We start from the raw sequence: 20,280 nt of genomic DNA, 5'->3' as shown, positions 1-20,280 counted from the left end.
AGTAGAAAATGTTTTTGATTTAATATGGGCAAAAAATATTACAAATAATCTTGGAAAAAAAAATACTCATTTAACTTATAAAGATATCTTTTATCAAAATGAACTTGAACAATCATATTATAATTTTGAATATTCAAATACTAATTTTTTATTGTTAACGTTTAATAATTATGAATCCGAAACCAAAAGATTATTAAAACTTTTATTAATATTACCTGCATATGAAATGTTGCTAAAAGCAACGCATACTTTTAATTTATTAGATGCTAGAGGTATTATTTCTGTTACAGAAAGAGCTTCTTATATAAAAAGAATACGTACTTTATCTTGTAAAATAGCAAAAATTTATTATAAAACACGCAAAAAACTTGGTTTTCCATTGTTAAAGAAATAATAAATTTTTAATAAACTTATAATTCTTATTTTTATAAAAATATAATAAAAAATAAATATGAATAAAACATTGCTAATTGAATTTTTAACAGAAGAATTACCATCGAAAATACTTAATAAAATTTCTAATGAATTTTCTAATATTCTTTATGAAATCTTAAAAAAAAATAATTTTTTAGAAAAAAATTCTTTTGCAACTTCTTATGCTACTCCAAGAAGATTAGCTGTTAGTATAACTAATGTATGTTCTATTTCTAATAACAAAATAATTCGAAAAAAAATTCTTCCAGTTTCATTAGCTTTAGATAATGTATCTAAATCTCCAACTGATTTATTAAAAAAAAAATTATATAATTTATCTAAAATAATTGGAATAAAATTAATTAAATTTAATCAATTAGAAAAAAATATAGAAAAAAAAGTAGAATTTTTTTTTTATAATCATATTATAAAAGGTGTTTTACTAAAAATATCTCTTCAAAAAATTTTAGAAAAAGCTATATCTAAATTACAAATACCTATAGCAATGAATTATCAAAATTTTAATTATATAAATAATACTCAAAAAATATTTTGTTTTATAAGACCTGTACGTAAATTACTTGTATTACATGGCGACGATATTATAAAAATAAATTTATTCGGACTTAATTCTGGTAATCAAACATTAGGTCATCGATTTTTATCAAAAAAAAATATTAAAATTAATTTTGCCGAACAATATTCAGATATTCTTGATAGGGATGGTAAAGTTATTGCAAATTTTCAATATCGTAAAAAATATATTAGAAATTTATTATTGAAAGCAGCTGGAAAATATAAAATATTGATGCCAGAAATATTATTAGATGAAGTAACGGCCTTAGTAGAATGGCCAATAATTTATATGTGTAAATTTGATAAATCATTTTTAGCTATACCAAAAGAATGTTTAATTTTAATAATGCAAAAATATCAAAAATATTTTGCATTAAAAGATTCTAATAATAATTTATGTTCTAAATTTTTAATAGTTTCTAATTTAGAAACTAATAATCCATATTTTATTATCAAAGGAAATGAACAAGTACTTCATTCTCGTTTATTAGATGCTAATTTTTTTTACGAACAAGATAAAAAAAAAAAATTAATTGATAGAGTTCCTTTTTTAAAAGATGTTATTTACCATAATAAATTAGGAAATCAATTTGAACGTACTTTACGTATTTGTAAAATATCTATAAAGATAGCAAATTTACTTAATGAAGATTCAAAACTTGTAGAACGTGCGGCATTTTTATCAAAATCTGATCTATTAACTAGTATGGTTATAGAATTTCCAGAATTACAAGGAGTTATAGGTAGTTATTATGCATATAATGATGGAGAATCTATAGAAATAATAAAATCTATAAAAGAACATTATAAACCATGTTTTTCTGGTGATACTTTGCCTAAAAATATTATATCTATAATATTGGCTTTATCTGATAAATTAGAAATATTAGTTGGAATTTGGGGAATTGGTTTAAAACCAACTGGTGATAAAGATCCATTTGCGTTACGTCGTTGCACAATAGGTATATTACGTATACTTATTGAAAAGAATCTTCCATTATCAATTTTAGAATTATTAAATATCACAATAAATATATTTAAAAAAAATATAAATTTTAATAACCCAATAAAGGAATTATTAAAATTTATTTATGATAGATTATTTACTTTATTAAATTATAAAAATTATAAATTTAATGAAATTCAAGCAATAATAGAAAAAAAACCGGATATTATATCTAATATTCATGATAAAATTATTGCTATTCATTCATTTATTTTATTACCGGAATCTAAAAAAATACTTTTCATTAATAAACGTATACATAATATACTTAAAAAAATAGATAGTTCTTTTTTTGAGAATAAAAAAATAAAATATGAATTACTTAAAAAACCAGAAGAAATAAATTTATATATAATTATTAATAAAATTAAACCAGAAGTAGATATTTTATATTCTAAGGGTGAATTTTTTGAAATATTAAAATTATTAATAAAATTATATGATAGTACTAATATATACTTTAAAAAAATAAAAATAATTACTCAAGATATATTATTAAAAACTAATCGTTTAATATTATTAAAAAAAATATATAAATTATTAAATGTAATAGCTGATCTTTCAAAATTAATTCAATAAAAAATATTTTTTATAAAAACTAAATGATTTAAAACTTTGATAAATTTATAAAATTCTAAATTTTTATTAAAAAATTTTCGTAAATTCTATATGATATAAAATCTACATTTTTATAAAAATTTCTTTCTTATTTTCTTATCCTCTAGAATAGAGCGTAATTTATTTGTAAATGTATTCTCGATTTCAGATTATATATTTGTCAACAAATTTGTTTAGTCTAATTTTAATTTTAATTTATAATGTATTTATTTCGTTATTTATACGTTATTTAGAAATTACTTCTTGGATTGTTCGTCGTTTGGTAATTTTTTTCTTATCTAGTGAATAGAACTAAATTTCACTATTTGTATTAAAGATCTTGTGTTTGTTCCTTATCTCCTAAATTAATAAAATATATATGAGGATCAATATTCTCATGAATTTATTGATTAAAAATATTCTTTATGATGTAATAAAATAATTTATATAACTAAATTTATAAATTAATAAATTAATCATATTATTTTTATAATGAGTATTCAATATAATTTTTGTTGTATTGCCAAAAATATTTTGATAAGATACATATCGATTTCTAGTAATTTCTGGATATTTGGGATATTCATTAAATATTTTGTTTAAAATATGATTTTTATGCCTTGTTATTTATTATTATACGAAATTTATATATTTTTTATTCTTATATTAAACGAGAGTTTGTCCTTTATTTTTTAGTCATTAACAACAAATATATATGCACTTTTTTATGGTTGAACATCTTGTATTTTTGAGTGACATATTGTAATAATTTAAAATATTTTGTATTAATTTATTGACATCCAATGAAATTTTTATTCTTTCTAAATAATTTCGTTTTATTTTGATCAACAATTTAAAGAATTACAGTTTTAGTAACTTATCTAATTATTTTTTTTTGATTAATATTATTAAATATCCAATTTGCTGTATTATTTTATATTGAAAGCAAATTGGATATCAATAATATTTTTGTCATCTGTTAACATTAACGTCTCTTCTGGTCTTAATTTATTCGATATTCAATAAAGATATGTAATATGTACTATTTTTAAATTGAATAAGGTTATTTCTAATTAAAACCAGGTATATTTGAATAGCTATATTTTACAAAAGTTAAAATAAATGTAGTTTAACCTTCTTGAAAAACAAAAAAATCAGTAGAATATATGTGTGTATATATAATATAAAAAATTACTATACTTATAAGTAATTAATAAATTTTATATGAATTTTATATAAACTCTAAAAATATAAAAAATATATTTTATTTACAAAGTTTTACCATTTAAAGTTCTATTACAAGCGCAAAGTTTACCAGTTTGTATGGCATCTAAAATACGTAATGTTTCTATTGGATTACGACCAACATTTAAATTATTTACTGTAATATGTTGAATTATATTTTGAGGATCAAAAATAAAAGTAGCGCGTAATGCAACTCCAGTTTCATGACGAATGCCTAATTGATCAATTAAAGAACCATTAGTATCTGAAAATTGCCAATGATTTAATTTATAAAGATTTGAGTTTTCACGACGCCATGCTAATTTAACGAATTCATTATCACTTGAACCGCCTAATAAAATAGCATTACGTTCATTAAAATCTTTGACTAATTTATTATATTCGCTAATTTCTGTTGGACAAACAAAAGTAAAATCTTTTGGATAAAAATAAAAAATCTTCCATTTACCAGGGAAAGAAGATTCTGTAATAACCTTAAATGCGGAAACATTATTTTCTTCGGGTAAATTAAATCCCGGTTTTACTCCTATAACTCGATAAGAAGATAAAGATTGACCAATAGTTTTCATAAGGAATCCATAAAAAATTAAAATTTTAAAAATATAATAGCATATTTTATATTAATAAAATAGCTATTTTAAGCGCTATATGAATAACCGAAAAAATATATTAAAATAATTTATATCAAAAAACAACTTTATAATTTATTAAATATGTTTTCTATTTCTATTTCTAGTACTTATTCTAATTTACAAATAATTCAACGTGGGTTAGAGCCATATATAGTTAGTTTTAATGCAATGCTATTATTTAATTCTAATAGAACAAATTATACAATAGATCAATTATGGTTCGTTGAACATTTTCCGGTATATACATTAGGATTAAAATCTAATTTTTCTCATATTCTAATTTCTAAAAAATTAAATAATATTCCAATTATCAGAACAGATAGAGGTGGAGAAGTGACCTATCATGGTCCAGGTCAGGCTATAATTTATTTATTAATTGATTTACGCAGAAGATATAGTGACAATATAAAAATATATATAAAAAAATTAGTAGAAAATATTGAAGAAGCTGTAATCCTTACAATGTCACAATATAATATTAATTGTAAAAGAAAAAAAAATGCACCAGGAGTTTATATTGCTAACGGACCTTTTTCTGGTGCAAAAATTGCTTCTATAGGATTAAAAATTTCCGCTAAAGGATATGTTTATCATGGAGTATCTATTAATGTTTCAATGGATTTAGAACCATTTAACAATATAAATCCTTGCGGTTACCCCGGATTAGTAATTGTTGATATGAAAAAATTAGGAATTAATACGACAATTTCAAAAGTTCAACATTTATTTATTAAAAATTTTTTTATATAATTAAATAAATACTTTAGGAAAAATACTTTTTAAAATACTTCTTATTATAATAAAATGAATCTAACAAAAGATAAAAATATAGAAATATTAAAAAAACCAAATTGGATTAGAGTAAAATTAATATCAAATATAGATAATTTTAATAAAACTAAAAATATTTTACGTGCTAATAATTTAGTTACAGTTTGTGAAGAAGCATCATGTCCAAATATTGGGGAATGTTTTGGAAGAGGTGTGGCAACATTTATGATTATGGGTAGTATATGTACTCGTCGTTGTAAATTTTGCAATATTTCTCATGGTCGACCGGATCCTTTAGATATTGAGGAACCTAAAAAAATAGCTTATACTATTAATAAATTAAAATTAAATTATGTGGTAATTACTAGCGTTAATCGTGATGATTTACATGATGGTGGATCTTCTCATTTTGTTTCTTGTATAAAACATATACGTAAATTATCTACAAAAATTAAAATAGAAATATTAATACCAGATTTTCGTAATCAAATAAATCACGTGTTAAAAATTTTTAAACAAGCATTACCGGATGTATTAAACCATAATATAGAAACAGTTCCCCGACTTTACAAAAAAGTTCGTCCTGGATCGGATTATAAACATTCATTAAATTTATTAAAAAATTTTAAAAAATTATACCCAAATATTTTAACAAAATCTGGTATTATGGTTGGACTTGGTGAAAATGATGAGGAAATTTTAACGGTAATACATGATATGCGCAATCACAATATAGATATATTAACTATCGGTCAATATTTGATGCCAAGTCGCTTACATTTACCGGTGCACAGATATTTACATCCAAAATTTTTTGAAAAATTTAAAAAAATAGCATATAAATTAGGATTTAAAAATGTTTTAGTTGGATCAATGATTCGTAGTTCGTATATGGCAGATAAACATTTTTTTTAAATTAAAACTTTTAAATTTTATAAATTTTTTCAAAAAATTTTTAAACTAATTTTTAATTTAAAAACACAAATATTACTATGCAAAAAAAATATAATTTTGTTGAAATAGAAAAAATAACTCAATGTTATTGGAATAAAATTAATGCTTATCAAACCACTGAAAATGATACAAGATTTCCTAATGGAAAATTTTACACATGTTCAATGCTACCATATCCATCCGGGAAATTACATATGGGGCATGTTCGTAATTACACTATAAATGATGTAATGTATCGTTATATGAGAATGAATGGTTATAATGTATTAATGCCAATGGGATGGGATGCATTCGGGATGCCAGCAGAAAATGCTGCAATTTTAAATAATACTTCTCCAGCTAAATGGACATATGACAATGTCTCTTATATGAAAAAACAACTTTCTTCTCTTGGATTAGCGATTGATTGGTCTCGCGAAATAATTACTTGTTCACCAAAATATTATAAATGGAATCAATGGATATTTTTAAAAATGTTTAAAAGAGGTATCATTTATAAAAAAACTGGTATAGTAAATTGGGATCCAATAGAAAAAACTGTTTTAGCTAATGAACAAGTTATTAATGGAAGAGGATGGAGATCGGATGCAATTATAGAAAAAAAAAAAATACCAATGTATTATGCAAAAATTACTAATTATGCAGAAGAATTACTTGAGTATGTTAAAAAAAAATTACCTTATTGGCCTAAAAAAGTTCGTTTAATGCAAGTTAATTGGATCGGTAAATCAAAAGGTATTTTTTTAGCTTTTCCGCATAATATAAAAGATCCTAATAAAAATAATAAATTAATACAAAATGGAAAATTATGGATTTTTACTACTCGTATTGATATAATTTATGGAATTACTTTTTGTGTAATTTCTCCGGAACATCCTTTAGCTATATTTGCCGCGCGTAATAATTTATTATTACAAAAATTTATTTTAGAATATAAAAAAAACAATAATATTGAATCTAATAATTTATTAAAAAAGAGTATATTAACCCAATTAAAAGTATTACATCCTTTGACTAATCAAGAAATTAAAGTTTTTGTTGTTAATTATGTAATAGAAAAATCTTATGGAAGAGCAGCTATAGGTGTGCCTGCGCATAATAAACATGATTTTTATTTTGCAAAAAAACATTCTTTATTAATTAAACAAGTTATAAATGTTAAAAATAAAAGTTACTCAGATAAAATTTGGAAAGATTGGTATATTGATAAAGAAAATTGTTACTGTATTAATTCGTGCAAATATAATAATATGTCCCATAAGGAAGCCACTAATGCAATTAGTACTGATTTAATTAAACTTGGTTTAGGAAATAAAAAAAATATATTTCGTTTGCGTGATTGGGCTATATCTAGACAACGTTATTGGGGGACACCAATTCCAATAATTTATTGTGATAGTTGCGGATCAGTTCCGGTTCCAGAAAAAGATTTACCAGTAATTTTACCAGAAACATGTGTCCCGAATAATTTACTTAAAGAAAATAAAAAATTTTTACATGTATCTTGTCCAAAGTGTAATAAATTAGCATTTCGTGAAACTGACACTATGGATACTTTTGTTGATTCTTCGTGGTATTATATGAGATATATATCTCCAAAATTAGAAAATTTTATGATTGATGATAATAAAATAAATTATTGGATGCCAGTAGATCAATATATTGGAGGAATTGAGCATGCTATATTACATTTATTATATGCTCGGTTTTGGACTAAATTAATGTATAATTTGGGATTAATTAAATTTAATGAACCATTCATTAGATTATTAACACAAGGGATGATTTTAAATAAAACCTATTATAGAATAGAAAATTCATCTAACAAAAAAAGATGGTATAATCCAGATGATGTTAAGATCACATTAGATAAAAAAAATAAACCAATACATGCGATTTTAAAATTAGATAAAAAACCCGTAATTATTGGTGGTATAGAAAAAATGTCTAAATCGAAGAATAATGGTATTGATCCACAAACTCAAATAAATACTTATGGAGCAGACTCTACTCGTTTATTTATAATATTTAGCGCTCCTCCGGAAAAAAATTTAGAATGGTCTGATATTGGAATTGAAGGCGCTTATCGTTTTTTGAATCGAGTATGGAATTTTTCATATATTTTAGCTCCAAGAATAATAAATATTATTAATCTTAATATTTTTCATAATGATTTTTCAGTAATTAAATTTAATAATAATCAAAAAGTATTTCGCAGAAAAATTCATAAAATCTTACAACAAATTAATAGGGATATAAAACGTATTCAATATAACACTGTTGTATCAGGATGTATGAAAATATTTAATATTTTAGAGCGTATAAATTCTGAAACTAAATTTGATAATAATAAAAACACTAATAACGACATTTTATTATATGAAGGTATGTCGATATTTTTACGTGTACTAAATCCAATTGCCCCGCATATTACCCATATTTTATGGAAGGAACTTAAATATTCAATACAACAAGGTGATATTTTAAATGCATGTTGGCCTAAAATTGATTCTCTTGCATTAGAAGAAGAAAAAGAAGAAGTTAAATTAATTATTCAAATTAATGGTAAATTTCGAGGACATATTTTTGTAAAAAAAAAATGTACCACTGATTTTATTAAAAAAATTGTATTAAAAAATAAAGTTATTCAAAAATATATTATACATCCACCAAAAAAATTTTTTATAATTCCAAATAAATTAGTTAACATTATTATTTAATATTTTATTTCGATAAATAGGATACCTAAATGTTTCTAAGAAATATAGAATTATTAGATAAATATCTTATAAATTCTAAAAATTTATCACCAATATATACTATATCAAGTAATGAATATCTTTTTTTACAAGAAGCTTCTGATAAAATTCGAAAACATGTTAAACATTATGGATTTCATGAAAGAAATATTTTAACAATTGATTACTTATTTAAGTGGGATGAATTATTAAAAATAAATCAAGAATTATCATTATTTTATAATAAAAAGATAATTGAATTGCGTATATCCAACATAAAACAAATTAGTAAAACAGGAGAATGTATATTAGAAAAATATATTAATAATTTAAATAAAAATAATATAACAATTATAAATTTACCGAAATTGGATTTATTATCACAAAAAAAAACCTGGATACAATTATTAAAAAATAATTTTACATTTATAGAAATACCTTCTATTAAAATAATTGATTTACCAAAATGGATTAATTCTAGATTAATTTCTCAACAACAAAATATTGATAAAAAAACATTAAATTTTATTACTGAACAAGTTGAGGGTAATTTATTAGCAGCAAATCAAGAAATAATAAAATTATTTTTTTTATATGGACCAGGAACTCTTACATTTCAACAAGTAAAACATTCCATATCAAAAGCTGCAAAATATAATATATTTAGTATTAAAGAAAATATATTAAACGGAGATTTAATTCGTTTAATATTAATTCTTCAGGACTTAAAAAATGAAAATGAAACTTTTCCATTAATATTATGGGTTATTACACAAGAAATTTGTATTTTACTTAAATTTAAAACTGCGATTAATAATGGCAAATCTTTAAAAAATTTATTTGAAAAATATCATATTTATATAAAATATCAATCTTTAATAGAAATAGCATTAAAAAGATTGTCTTTAGATATTTTAAAATATGCATTTTATGAAATAGTTCAAATTGATAAAGAACTTAAAGGAATGCATATTAAATCTTATTATAGAGACCCATGGGTTTCATTATCTAAATTAATAATAATTTTATCAAGTTAATATAATATAAATTTTTATTTCATTAATTTTGATTTAATAAGGCATTTACAAAATCTACTGCATTAAATATTTGTAAGTCTTCAATTTTTTCTCCAATACCTATAAAATATAAAGGTATAGAATATTTTTTTGCAATCGCAGCTAATATACCCCCTTTTGTAGTACCATCTAATTTTGTAATTATTAAACCAGTAATACGTAAAATTTTAGAAAATTCTTTTATTTGAGATAATGTGTTTTGACCTGTATTTCCATCAATTATTAAAAAAATTTCATATGGTAATTCAAATATTTTTTTTTCAATTACTTTTTTAATTTTTTTTAATTCCCTCATTAAATGAGATTGAGTTGATAATCTACCAGATGTATCTACTATTACGATATCAGTATTTTTTTTTTGTGCTATATTTATCGCATTAAAAGCTATTGCGGCAGGATCAGTAATTTTTTTTTCGGATATCACAGGAACATCATTATATTTTCCTAAAATTAATAATTGTTCATATGCAGCTGCGCGAAAAGTATCACAAGCGGCTAATAATACCGATTTTTTACGTTTTTTAAAATAATTCGCTAATTTACCAATTGTAGTAGTTTTACCTACTCCATTTACTCCAACTATCATTATTACAAATGGTTTACATTTTTTAAAAATTAATGGTTTTTCTAATGATTTCAATAAGTTTACTAATAAATTATGTAAAACATTTCTAACTTGTTCTGTGTTAAATAATTTTTTTGAGTATATAATTTTTTTTAATTCATTTAACAAAAATTGTGTAGTTTCAAATCCAACATCTGCTTTTAATAAATCTGATTCAAGTTCATTATATAAATTTTTATCAATTTTTTTATTCACAATCAAAGATTTTAAGTTACAAGCAGTTTTAGATAAACTTTCTTTTAAACGCGTAATCCAATTTATTTTCATTGTTTTATTAAAATTTTATATTATAAAGAATGTTATAAGAATAGTATATTATTTTATAAAATTTTTAAAAAAAATAATAATTTATAAATATTTAAAATTTTAATTTTATAACCCTTGAAATAAGTTATAACCACCTCAATACTAGAGTTTAGTATTTATTGATTTAGTTAGGATTTTAAATGAAAAATAATGAAAAAAAAGAAAAAATAAATACTTTTGAAAAAATAAAAAATTCTAGTTTTAAAAAAAAAGAATTTTTAAATAAAACAGTCGAAAGTAAAGAAGAAGATAAAACAGTCGAAGTCGAAAGTAAAGAAGAAGATAAAACAGTCGAAAGTAAAGAAGAAGATAAAACAGTCGAAAGTAAAGAAGAAGATAAAACAGTCGAAAATGAGCTTAAAAAAAAATTAAATACCGCAGAAATAAAGGCCTCTTATATGCAAGACGCTTATCTTCGAGCTAAAGCTGAATCTGAAAATATTAGACGAAGATCTCAAGAGGATCTTGCACGCGCGTATAAATTTTCTATTGAAAATTTTGCAAAAGAGTTGCTGTCAGTAAAAGATAGTTTAGAAATGGCATTAAATGTTGAAACTCCATCTATTGAGTCTCTAAAAAAAGGTGTGGAAATAACATTAAAACAATTATCTTCTGTATTTAAAAAAAATAATTTATTAGAAATTAATCCTATAATTGGAGATAAACTTGATCCAATGAAGCATCAAGCAGTATCAACAATTTCAGCAGAACAAGAACCAAATACTATTGTAGAAGTTTTACAAAAAGGATATTTAATTTCTGAAAGATTATTACGTCCAGCTCTTGTTACTGTTGCGCAATAAATAATTTTAAATTAAATATTAAAAGGAAGAATTATGAGTAAAATTATTGGTATTGATTTAGGCACAACTAATTCATGTGTATCAATAATAGAAGGTAGTCAACCTAAAGTAATTGAAAATTCTGAAGGTGCTCGTACCACACCTTCTGTTATTGCTTATCAAGAAAACGGTGAAATACTAGTTGGGGCCCCAGCTAAACGTCAAGCAGTTACTAATCCAAAAAATACAATTTATGCTGCAAAACGATTAATTGGTCGTAAATTTAATGAAAAAGAAGTTCAAAAAGATATTTCTTTAATGCCATATAAAATTGTAAAAGCAGATAATGGTGATGCATGGATTTCTGTTCGAGGGAAAAAATTAGCTCCTCCGCAAATTTCAGCTGAGGTATTACGTAAAATGAAAAAAACCGCTGAAGATTATTTAGGAGGAGAAATAACTGAGGCTGTTATTACTGTCCCGGCGTATTTTAATGATGCTCAGCGTCAAGCAACTAAAGATGCTGGTCGTATTGCTGGATTAGAAGTAAAAAGAATTATAAACGAACCTACTGCTGCGGCACTTGCGTTTGGTCTTGATAAATCAGGGAAAAGTGATCGTAATATTGTTGTATATGATTTAGGTGGTGGAACCTTTGATGTATCTATTATTGAAATAGCTGATGTAGATGGTGAAAAACAATTTGAGGTATTATCAACAAATGGTGATACTTTTTTAGGGGGTGAGGATTTTGATCAGCGTATTATAGATTATATTTTAGATGAATTTAATAAAATTAACGGAATAGATTTACGAAAAGATTCTATTGCATTACAAAGAATAAAAGCTTCAGCAGAACGCGCTAAAATCGAATTATCTTCATCAAAACAAACTGAAATTAATGAACCTTATATTGCTATGTCTAATGGTGCTCCAGTTCATTTAAATTTAAAGATTACTCGCGCTAAATTAGAATTACTTGTTGATGAATTAATTACACGAACTATTGAACCATGTCGTATTGCAATTAAAGATGCTGGAATTAAGGTATCAGACATTAATGATATTATTTTAGTTGGTGGCATGACTCGAATGCCTAAAGTACAAGAAAAAGTAAAAGAATTTTTTGGAAAAGATCCTCGTCGTGACATAAATCCAGATGAAGCTGTAGCTGTTGGTGCCGCAATTCAAGGATCAGTGTTATCTGGAGATCGAAAAGATTTATTATTATTGGATGTAACTCCTTTGTCTTTGGGTATTGAAACTATGGGTGGTATAATGACTAAAATGATCAAGAAAAATACCACTATTCCAACAAAATTTAGTCAGGTTTTTTCTACCGCTGAAGATAATCAGCCAGCTGTAACAGTAAAAGTATATCAAGGCGAAAGAGAAATGGTCTCTGGAAATAAAATTTTAGGAGAGTTTAATTTAGAAGGTATCCCACCAGCATTACGTGGTATACCGCAAATTGAAGTAACTTTTGATATAGATGCAAATGGTATTTTGCATGTTACTGCTAAAGATAAAAAGACTGGTAAAGAAAATAAAATTACAATTAAAGCTAATTCTGGTTTAACTGAAGAAGAAATAAAAAAAATGGTACAAAGTGCCGAAGCTAATGCGGAAGAAGATAAGCGCTTAAGAGAATTAGCTGAATCTCGAAATCATGGAGAATCACTTATTCATTCAACAAAAAAATCTTTAAGTGAATATGATAATAAGTTAAATGAATCAGAGAAAGAAAAAATTAAAATAGCTATTGATGAACTTGAAAAAGCTTTAAAAAATAATGACAAATCTGTTATTGATTCTAAATCTACCGCATTATTATCTGTCTCTCAAAAATTAAATGAAAAAAAATATACAGATACACAGAAAAATACTACAACATCCAATAATGATTGTAATAGTAATAAAAATAATACAAAAAATGATAATGTTGTTGACGCTGACTTTAAAGAAGTAAAATAGTATTTTATGTAAAATAATATTTTATATTCTTTTATTTATTTTATATAAAATTACCAAAATGACTGTTTTGTCATTTTGGTAATTAAATAAATATATTTTTAATTTAAAATAATTATTGGGATTTGTGAAAAATATGGCGAAACGTGATTTTTATAAAATATTAAATTTAAAAAAAAATGCTTCTGAGAATGAAATTAAAAGAGCTTATAGAAAATTAGCTATGAAATATCATCCAGATAGAAATCCTAATAATAAAAATGCTGAAGAAAAATTTAAAGAAATTAAAGAGGCATATGAAGTATTATCGGATTCTGAGAAACGTATCATTTATGATCAATATGGACACGCAGGTATTGATCCAAACATGAGCGGGAGCAGCGCTTCTGCAGAGGCAAGTAATTTTGCTGATGCATTTGGAGATATTTTTGGAGATATTTTTGGCTCTAATCGTGACCGTGATAACAATAACAAGGGTTCAAACGGAAAAGATTTACGTTATAATCTTGAAATTACCTTAGAGCAAGCCGCTTATGGTTTTAATACTTCCATTAGAGTTCCATCATGGGATATATGCAAATCTTGCTATGGTAATGGTGCTAAAAAAGGAACTTCACCTATTTCTTGTTTTACATGCTCAGGGCAAGGGCAAGTAAGAATGCAGCAAGGATTTTTTAGTATCCAACAAACTTGTCCGAAATGTCAGGGTGCAGGAAAAGTTATTCCTCATCCTTGTTTAGATTGTAATGGAATTGGTAGAATAAAACGTAATAAAACATTAGAAGTTAAAATCCCAGCTGGAATAGAAAATAATATGCGTATTCGTTCTACTGGAAACGGTGAGCCTGGTTTGAATGGTGGATCAAATGGAAATCTTTATATTGAAATTCATATTAAGCCACATAAAGTATTTGAACGAGATGGTGATGATCTTCATTATGAAATGCCAATTTCATTTTCAACAGCAGCACTTGGGGGAGAAATTGAGGCTCCTACTCTTAATGGAAAGGCTTTTTTTGTAATTCCAGAGGGTACACAATCTGGTAAAATTTTTCGTTTACGTGGAAAGGGGATAAAAAATATACGATCTTCAATTCCAGGAGATTTATTTTGTCATGTTACTATAGAAACTCCTGTACAATTAACAGAATATCAAAAGAAGCTTTTGCGTTCATTAGAAACCTCTATTCTTGAGGGTGGTTTTAAACATAATCCTAGAACTAAAACAGTACTGAACAAAGTTAAAAATTTTTTTTAAATTTGATAAAAAAATTTTTTAAACTTATTTAAAACTAAATAAAAATTTTTACTAATTATAAATAACTATAAATTCTTATTTATTATAAATTTTTAAAAATATTAGTTTTGTTATATTTTTATATAACAAAAACTAATTAATAATGAGATTATTCCAAATGATTTTATAAAATTTTTTTATTAATTTTTAAATTTTAAATTTATAATATTAAAAATAATCTATATTCATTGCATTTTTTATTCTTTTTAATGTTTTTTCCGCTTCTTCCTGTGCTTTTTCTGATCCAATTTTTAATATATCTTGTATATATTTTTTATCTTTAGAGAGTTGTTTCCTTTTTATTCTAATTGGAAATAAAAAGTCTTGCATAACTTCAATTAAATATTTTTTTATTGTCACATCTCCGAGTCCACCTTGGTATAGTGATATTTCATATTGGCAATTTTTTTTTTTATCAGTTCCAAATTGATCTAAATATGTAAATACTGGATTTCCATCAACTTTTCCTGGATCTGATATATGTAAATGGTTAGGATCAGTGTACATGTTTTTTATTTTTTAACAATTTTATCCGGACTATCGGATAAATAAATTCCTTTTTAAGAGATTTAGACATTTTATGATGTCCATCTATTCCAGGTAAACGATTACCGTTTTTTGATAATAAAGCTTTTGGCCTTATTAAAGTATTCTTTCCGTAAATATTATTAAATGTATCAACAATTTCACATGCTTGCTCAATCATTGGTACTTTGATCAATGCCTTACAGGAACAATATCTGCATCAAATATAGTAATATCTGCTACTTGACTAATTGGATAAATAAAAAACCCTGGCCGAATTGATTTTTCAAATCCTTTTTTGTGTTTGTATTTCACTTTTAATAGTTGATTCCGTGCTATTCGAGAAATATTTACTAAATTTAAATAAGTATAGTTAATTCAGAAATTTGGAGGAAATCATGGATTGAATAAAAATTTATTATTCTTAACCGGATCAATTCCTACTGATAAATTAATTCTAACATAACTTTCATTAATTGCATGACGATTTTTATAGGATTAATGGCATTATCTTAAAGCTTGCATGTCAGCTATTATTATAAAATTGAGTATATTTATCCTGTAATGCAATACGAGTTTTAGTGATCCAGAGTAATGACCAATATGCAATGGACCCGTAGGACGATCTCCTGTTAATACACGTTTTTTTGTAAGTAAATGATATTTCATTTAATATTTAAATAGTTCCAATAATAATACTTTAATTAAAATTTGTAAAATAATAAATATGTAATAGTATAATTAAATATACTCCAATATATTTCTTAAAAACATTTTATAATAAAATATGAATAACATTATATCTTAATAATAAATTATTTAAGAATAAATATGCACATGTAATTTCCTCAAAATTATTATTTTATTTTTTTAAAGCGGATATGGCGGAATTGGTAGAACGCGCTAGATTTAGGGGTCTAGTGCTAAAAAGCGTATGGGTTCAAATCCCTTTATCCGCACCATAAGTTATATAAATATTTTTTTAAAAATTTTTATATAATATTTGTCAATATTCAATAACATACATTTTATGATAGATATTTCATTTTTTAATAAAATTAAATTACAAAACTATCCACATTCTACATTATATGTTTTAGCTACTCCTATTGGAAATATTTTTGATATTACATTACGAGCCTTATATGTGCTTAGTATTGTTGATTCAATAGCATGGCGAAGATACTAGAAATACTAATAATCTTAATTAATGCAATTATGGTTTATCAAAAATATTATTTTCTGTTCATAAAATATAAATGAATATAAGCACACAAACACCATAATTAAACTAAAATTAAAGAATAAAGAACGTATTGCATTAGTTTCTGATAGTGGAACACCAACTATTTCAGACCCAGGGGCTCATATTATTAGTGCCGTACAAAATGCTGGTTTAAGAGTATTACCAATTCAGGTGTGCATCATCAGTCATAACTGCTTTCTGTGTTAGTGGATTAAAAAAATAAAAGTTTCTTACTTTTTAGGTTTTGTGGCCTATTAAAAAAAAAAAACGTAAAGATAATATAATCTTCACATAATAAATACAAAATCAACCTTTGATTTTATATGAAGCGCCTCTCGTATATGAAAAACAGTCATGAATTATTACAAATATTTTGGTTCCAATTGAGACAAATTGTATTTGCACTAAGAATTAACCAAAAAGTTTGAAAAAATTCACAAACAAATAATCTGTCTATTCCCGCAAATAGGCTCTACGTGTAATACTCACCAATGCCAACCACACAATTCAATGTCGTCCGTTTCAATGCGGTCACATTGCGCGAACGAACGGAACATCTTCCAGGGCCAAGCTTAGGGTGCTGCTGTTTTAACATTGGCAAACATAAAGGTAACGTTTAAAATGATTGCAATGAAAGACCCAGGAGCCACACCCTAGGTAGATATAGTAATTTTACCTTCAATCATAACCTGGAGAAGTAGCAAAGTAGACTACTCCCCTGTCCTGATCTATGCCCTACCTCGTACGTGCTGTGCATGTTGATTCTACAAACATATCCTGGATGAACTATATTAATCGCCAAAAATGAGGAATAGGATCATCCTTCTTTATCTATTACATTAGCCCAGTTTAAAAGCTACCAGTCAAATCCGGTTTTTTCGACAGTACAACTTAACAAATGGGTCTCATCTATGCTATTCAAAGCGCTGATACTGGTGCTCACAGCCATGGTATCAGACGGACAATTAAATGTTGTGAGTGAGAGCTGTATGCTATTGTCGATCCTGTGTACTCTAATCACCTATATAGTAAGTTCTTACAGTGTTATGTAGTAGTTAGTGCATTGTATGAAACGCTACTTTTAGTCATGTTCGGGTATATCCGTCGTAAAGTGCGATGGAAATCGGATCATATAGAAAACTCTGAAGTTATCTAGGTCCTATGCATCTCGTTTTATCGTCAATTGAAATGTTACATAACCATAATCTAGTCAGTATTATACTATAACTACTAGATATCTACAATACGCGAAGAATTTTATTTAATGGTTAATAAACATTAGGTTAACCAAATAATTGGTGATTTAGGTGTACCTTATCTGTAAGGACCATTAGGTCGATTTTGATCAACTGTTGTTATTATATAGCTATTTAATTAATTGTTTATAGCCTAGGAAATTAGGGTTATAAGGTTCTTGTCAACCACTATGACTGGGTATTATTGTAGTTTGATTAAATCCGGCCACTATAAAAAACTTTTAGAAGACTTTAATTAGAAGGCTTATGCAATCGAACATTTATTATTTACAATATTTTTAGTGCGCTATTATGTACACTTGGATAATCCTTATGCAAAAAATGGAGGAGAGGTTTTGGAAGACAAGCTCTATAAAAACATGTGATAGATGGTTCTAAAATATTAAAAATCTCTGCTATTTGGGTATAGCCTTGGGGTAGTTTTTGCTGGCAATTTAATCTACCGTCGAAGTGCCCACGTTATTGTATTATTTGGTCCTTATTCTTTTCTAAACAAAACCGTATCTTTTATAGATGATTAAATCAGTGGTTCCACAAAGTTTTAGAAAATTAGTCCTTATATAGCGTAAAACGTGTAGACGAATAGATTTAAAAATGTAATTTTTTTTCAAGTGCCTCGTATGGGTTAAGCGCTTAGGAAAATAGGGGCAAGCACTAAAAAATTCAGGCTATTGTATTTTAGAAGTAAAAAAAGAAACATTCGATCAACCTTAGTGGCAAATAGTTTTGCTAGTATGTAAAATTTTCGTTACGTGTTAGAAGACGCAAAATCGATAACCTGGTCGAGACTAGATTTCTTCTTCGTTTACGATAGTATGGTATTGCTCTATATGAAGGCATTCAACCAAATTATGGTCAATGTGGTGTGTTGCGTCGTCCAACAGATTACCTAGGTGGACATAGTGAACGACATCATCGACCTTGATTAGATCGCCGATGACGACGTCGTCTAGGAGGACTACTAGGTGGACCTTGTCGTCTTATTAGGGTTCCTAAAAAATGACCTGGTTTTATACTTAAAAGCCAATGAACTTGGGTATCGTTTAAGTAGCGTTAATTCAAAAGGTTCGTAATGCCATGGTCGAAAAAATTTGCAAGATGATATAGTCGTAATTTACCTGATTATATTAATCGGTTGTAAAAACTAGGTCGTCATCAAAAGGTTACTGCACATTGTTTCTATAGAAATACACGATAACCTTATGGACAATTAACGCAATTTAATAATGGCCTATAATAAAAAAAAAGTCGTTATAAACGAACGTAATTACAATTAAGAAGTAGTTGTACATATTTACGTAAATCTAATGATCGAAATTATGCTAGATTTTTTAAAAACAATCAAGTTAATGTCTTTAAAATAAAAAATTATTATTTCTGTTAAGAAATTATCAAAACAATATGTACTTAAAAATAATAAATTATATTTAATTATTAAAATATTTAAATTTTTTTAAAATAATAATTTTTTAAAAGCCTTGTTATATATTTAATAGTACATAATAACCACGTTCTAAAACTATTAAGAGTTTTAATTAATAAAACTCATCAATATAGAAGAGAATTTTTTCGTAAAAAAGAACTTAGTTACTTCACCCTATTATTTCACCGAGTTACAATCAACATAGTTATGAAAACTAACTAAATTAATTTCTTTTTTATCGTAATTAAAAAAGTTCTTATAGTATTTGAACTAAAAATAGATATATATCTATTCTATTTAACCGCTATCTAAGTTATAGATTATGTCAATTTCTGTATTACGTTTATATCAATTTATTTTTAAATAAACAATTAATAATATTAGAGTTTTTTATCTATATTATATAATTTTCGAGTTTTCAAAAATTTTAAATTTAAAATCAAAATTGAAATCAGTTTTGTTTTAATAAAAAAAATTGGAAAAAATTTTTTAAAATTATTTCATAATATATTTTATATATAAGAATACATTTCTTTATAATGATGTTTATTAGAATTAAAAATATAAATAATATATTTATTTATTGAATAAATAATTTGTTGTTACGAACAAATATGTTACGTAAAAAGAATTATGGTCAATTTAAACTATTATTAAGATAACAAACAAATTACAATTATAAAAATTATTACTAAAATTATATAAATAGATAAAAAAATAATAATATATGTAAAAATAAATACAATAAAATTTTTACATCTGAGTTAATTATTTTGTTTAAGTGGAAAAAATACTAATAGAAATAAATTGGTTAAGTATCGTAGAAAATTTTTTGTAGAT

At 24.8% G+C, this 20,280-nt stretch overlaps 2 protein-coding genes across 2 annotated transcripts; both read left to right on the top strand.

Annotated features, from left to right (window-relative positions):
* Positions 1-5,274: 5,274 nt before the first annotated feature.
* Positions 5,275-9,683, top strand: LOC108253173 (leucine--tRNA ligase-like). The gene has a single exon (XM_026828161.1). The coding sequence runs from the start codon at positions 6,234-6,236 to the stop codon at positions 8,913-8,915; it is 2,682 nt and encodes an 893-aa protein (XP_026683962.1). The 5' UTR covers positions 5,275-6,233; the 3' UTR covers positions 8,916-9,683.
* Positions 9,684-13,720: 4,037 nt separating this feature from the next.
* LOC103515454 (chaperone protein DnaJ-like) lies at positions 13,721-14,951 on the top strand. The gene has a single exon (XM_008480397.3). The coding sequence runs from the start codon at positions 13,830-13,832 to the stop codon at positions 14,949-14,951; it is 1,122 nt and encodes a 373-aa protein (XP_008478619.2). The 5' UTR covers positions 13,721-13,829.
* Positions 14,952-20,280: the final 5,329 nt, after the last annotated feature.

The sequence above is a fragment of the Diaphorina citri genome, unplaced genomic scaffold (assembly GCF_000475195.1).
Source record: "Diaphorina citri unplaced genomic scaffold, Diaci psyllid genome assembly version 1.1 scaffold1348, whole genome shotgun sequence".
Taxonomy (NCBI): Eukaryota; Metazoa; Arthropoda; class Insecta; order Hemiptera; family Psyllidae; genus Diaphorina; species Diaphorina citri.
This window is presented reverse-complemented; position numbering and strand designations above follow the sequence as displayed.

What these genes read in the sequence shown, in the direction of transcription:
- LOC108253173 (XM_026828161.1), top strand. Translation starts at nt 6,234, where the DNA reads ATGCAAAAAAAATATAATTTTGTTGAAATAGAAAAAATAACTCAATGT.
- LOC103515454 (XM_008480397.3), top strand. Translation starts at nt 13,830, where the DNA reads ATGGCGAAACGTGATTTTTATAAAATATTAAATTTAAAAAAAAATGCT.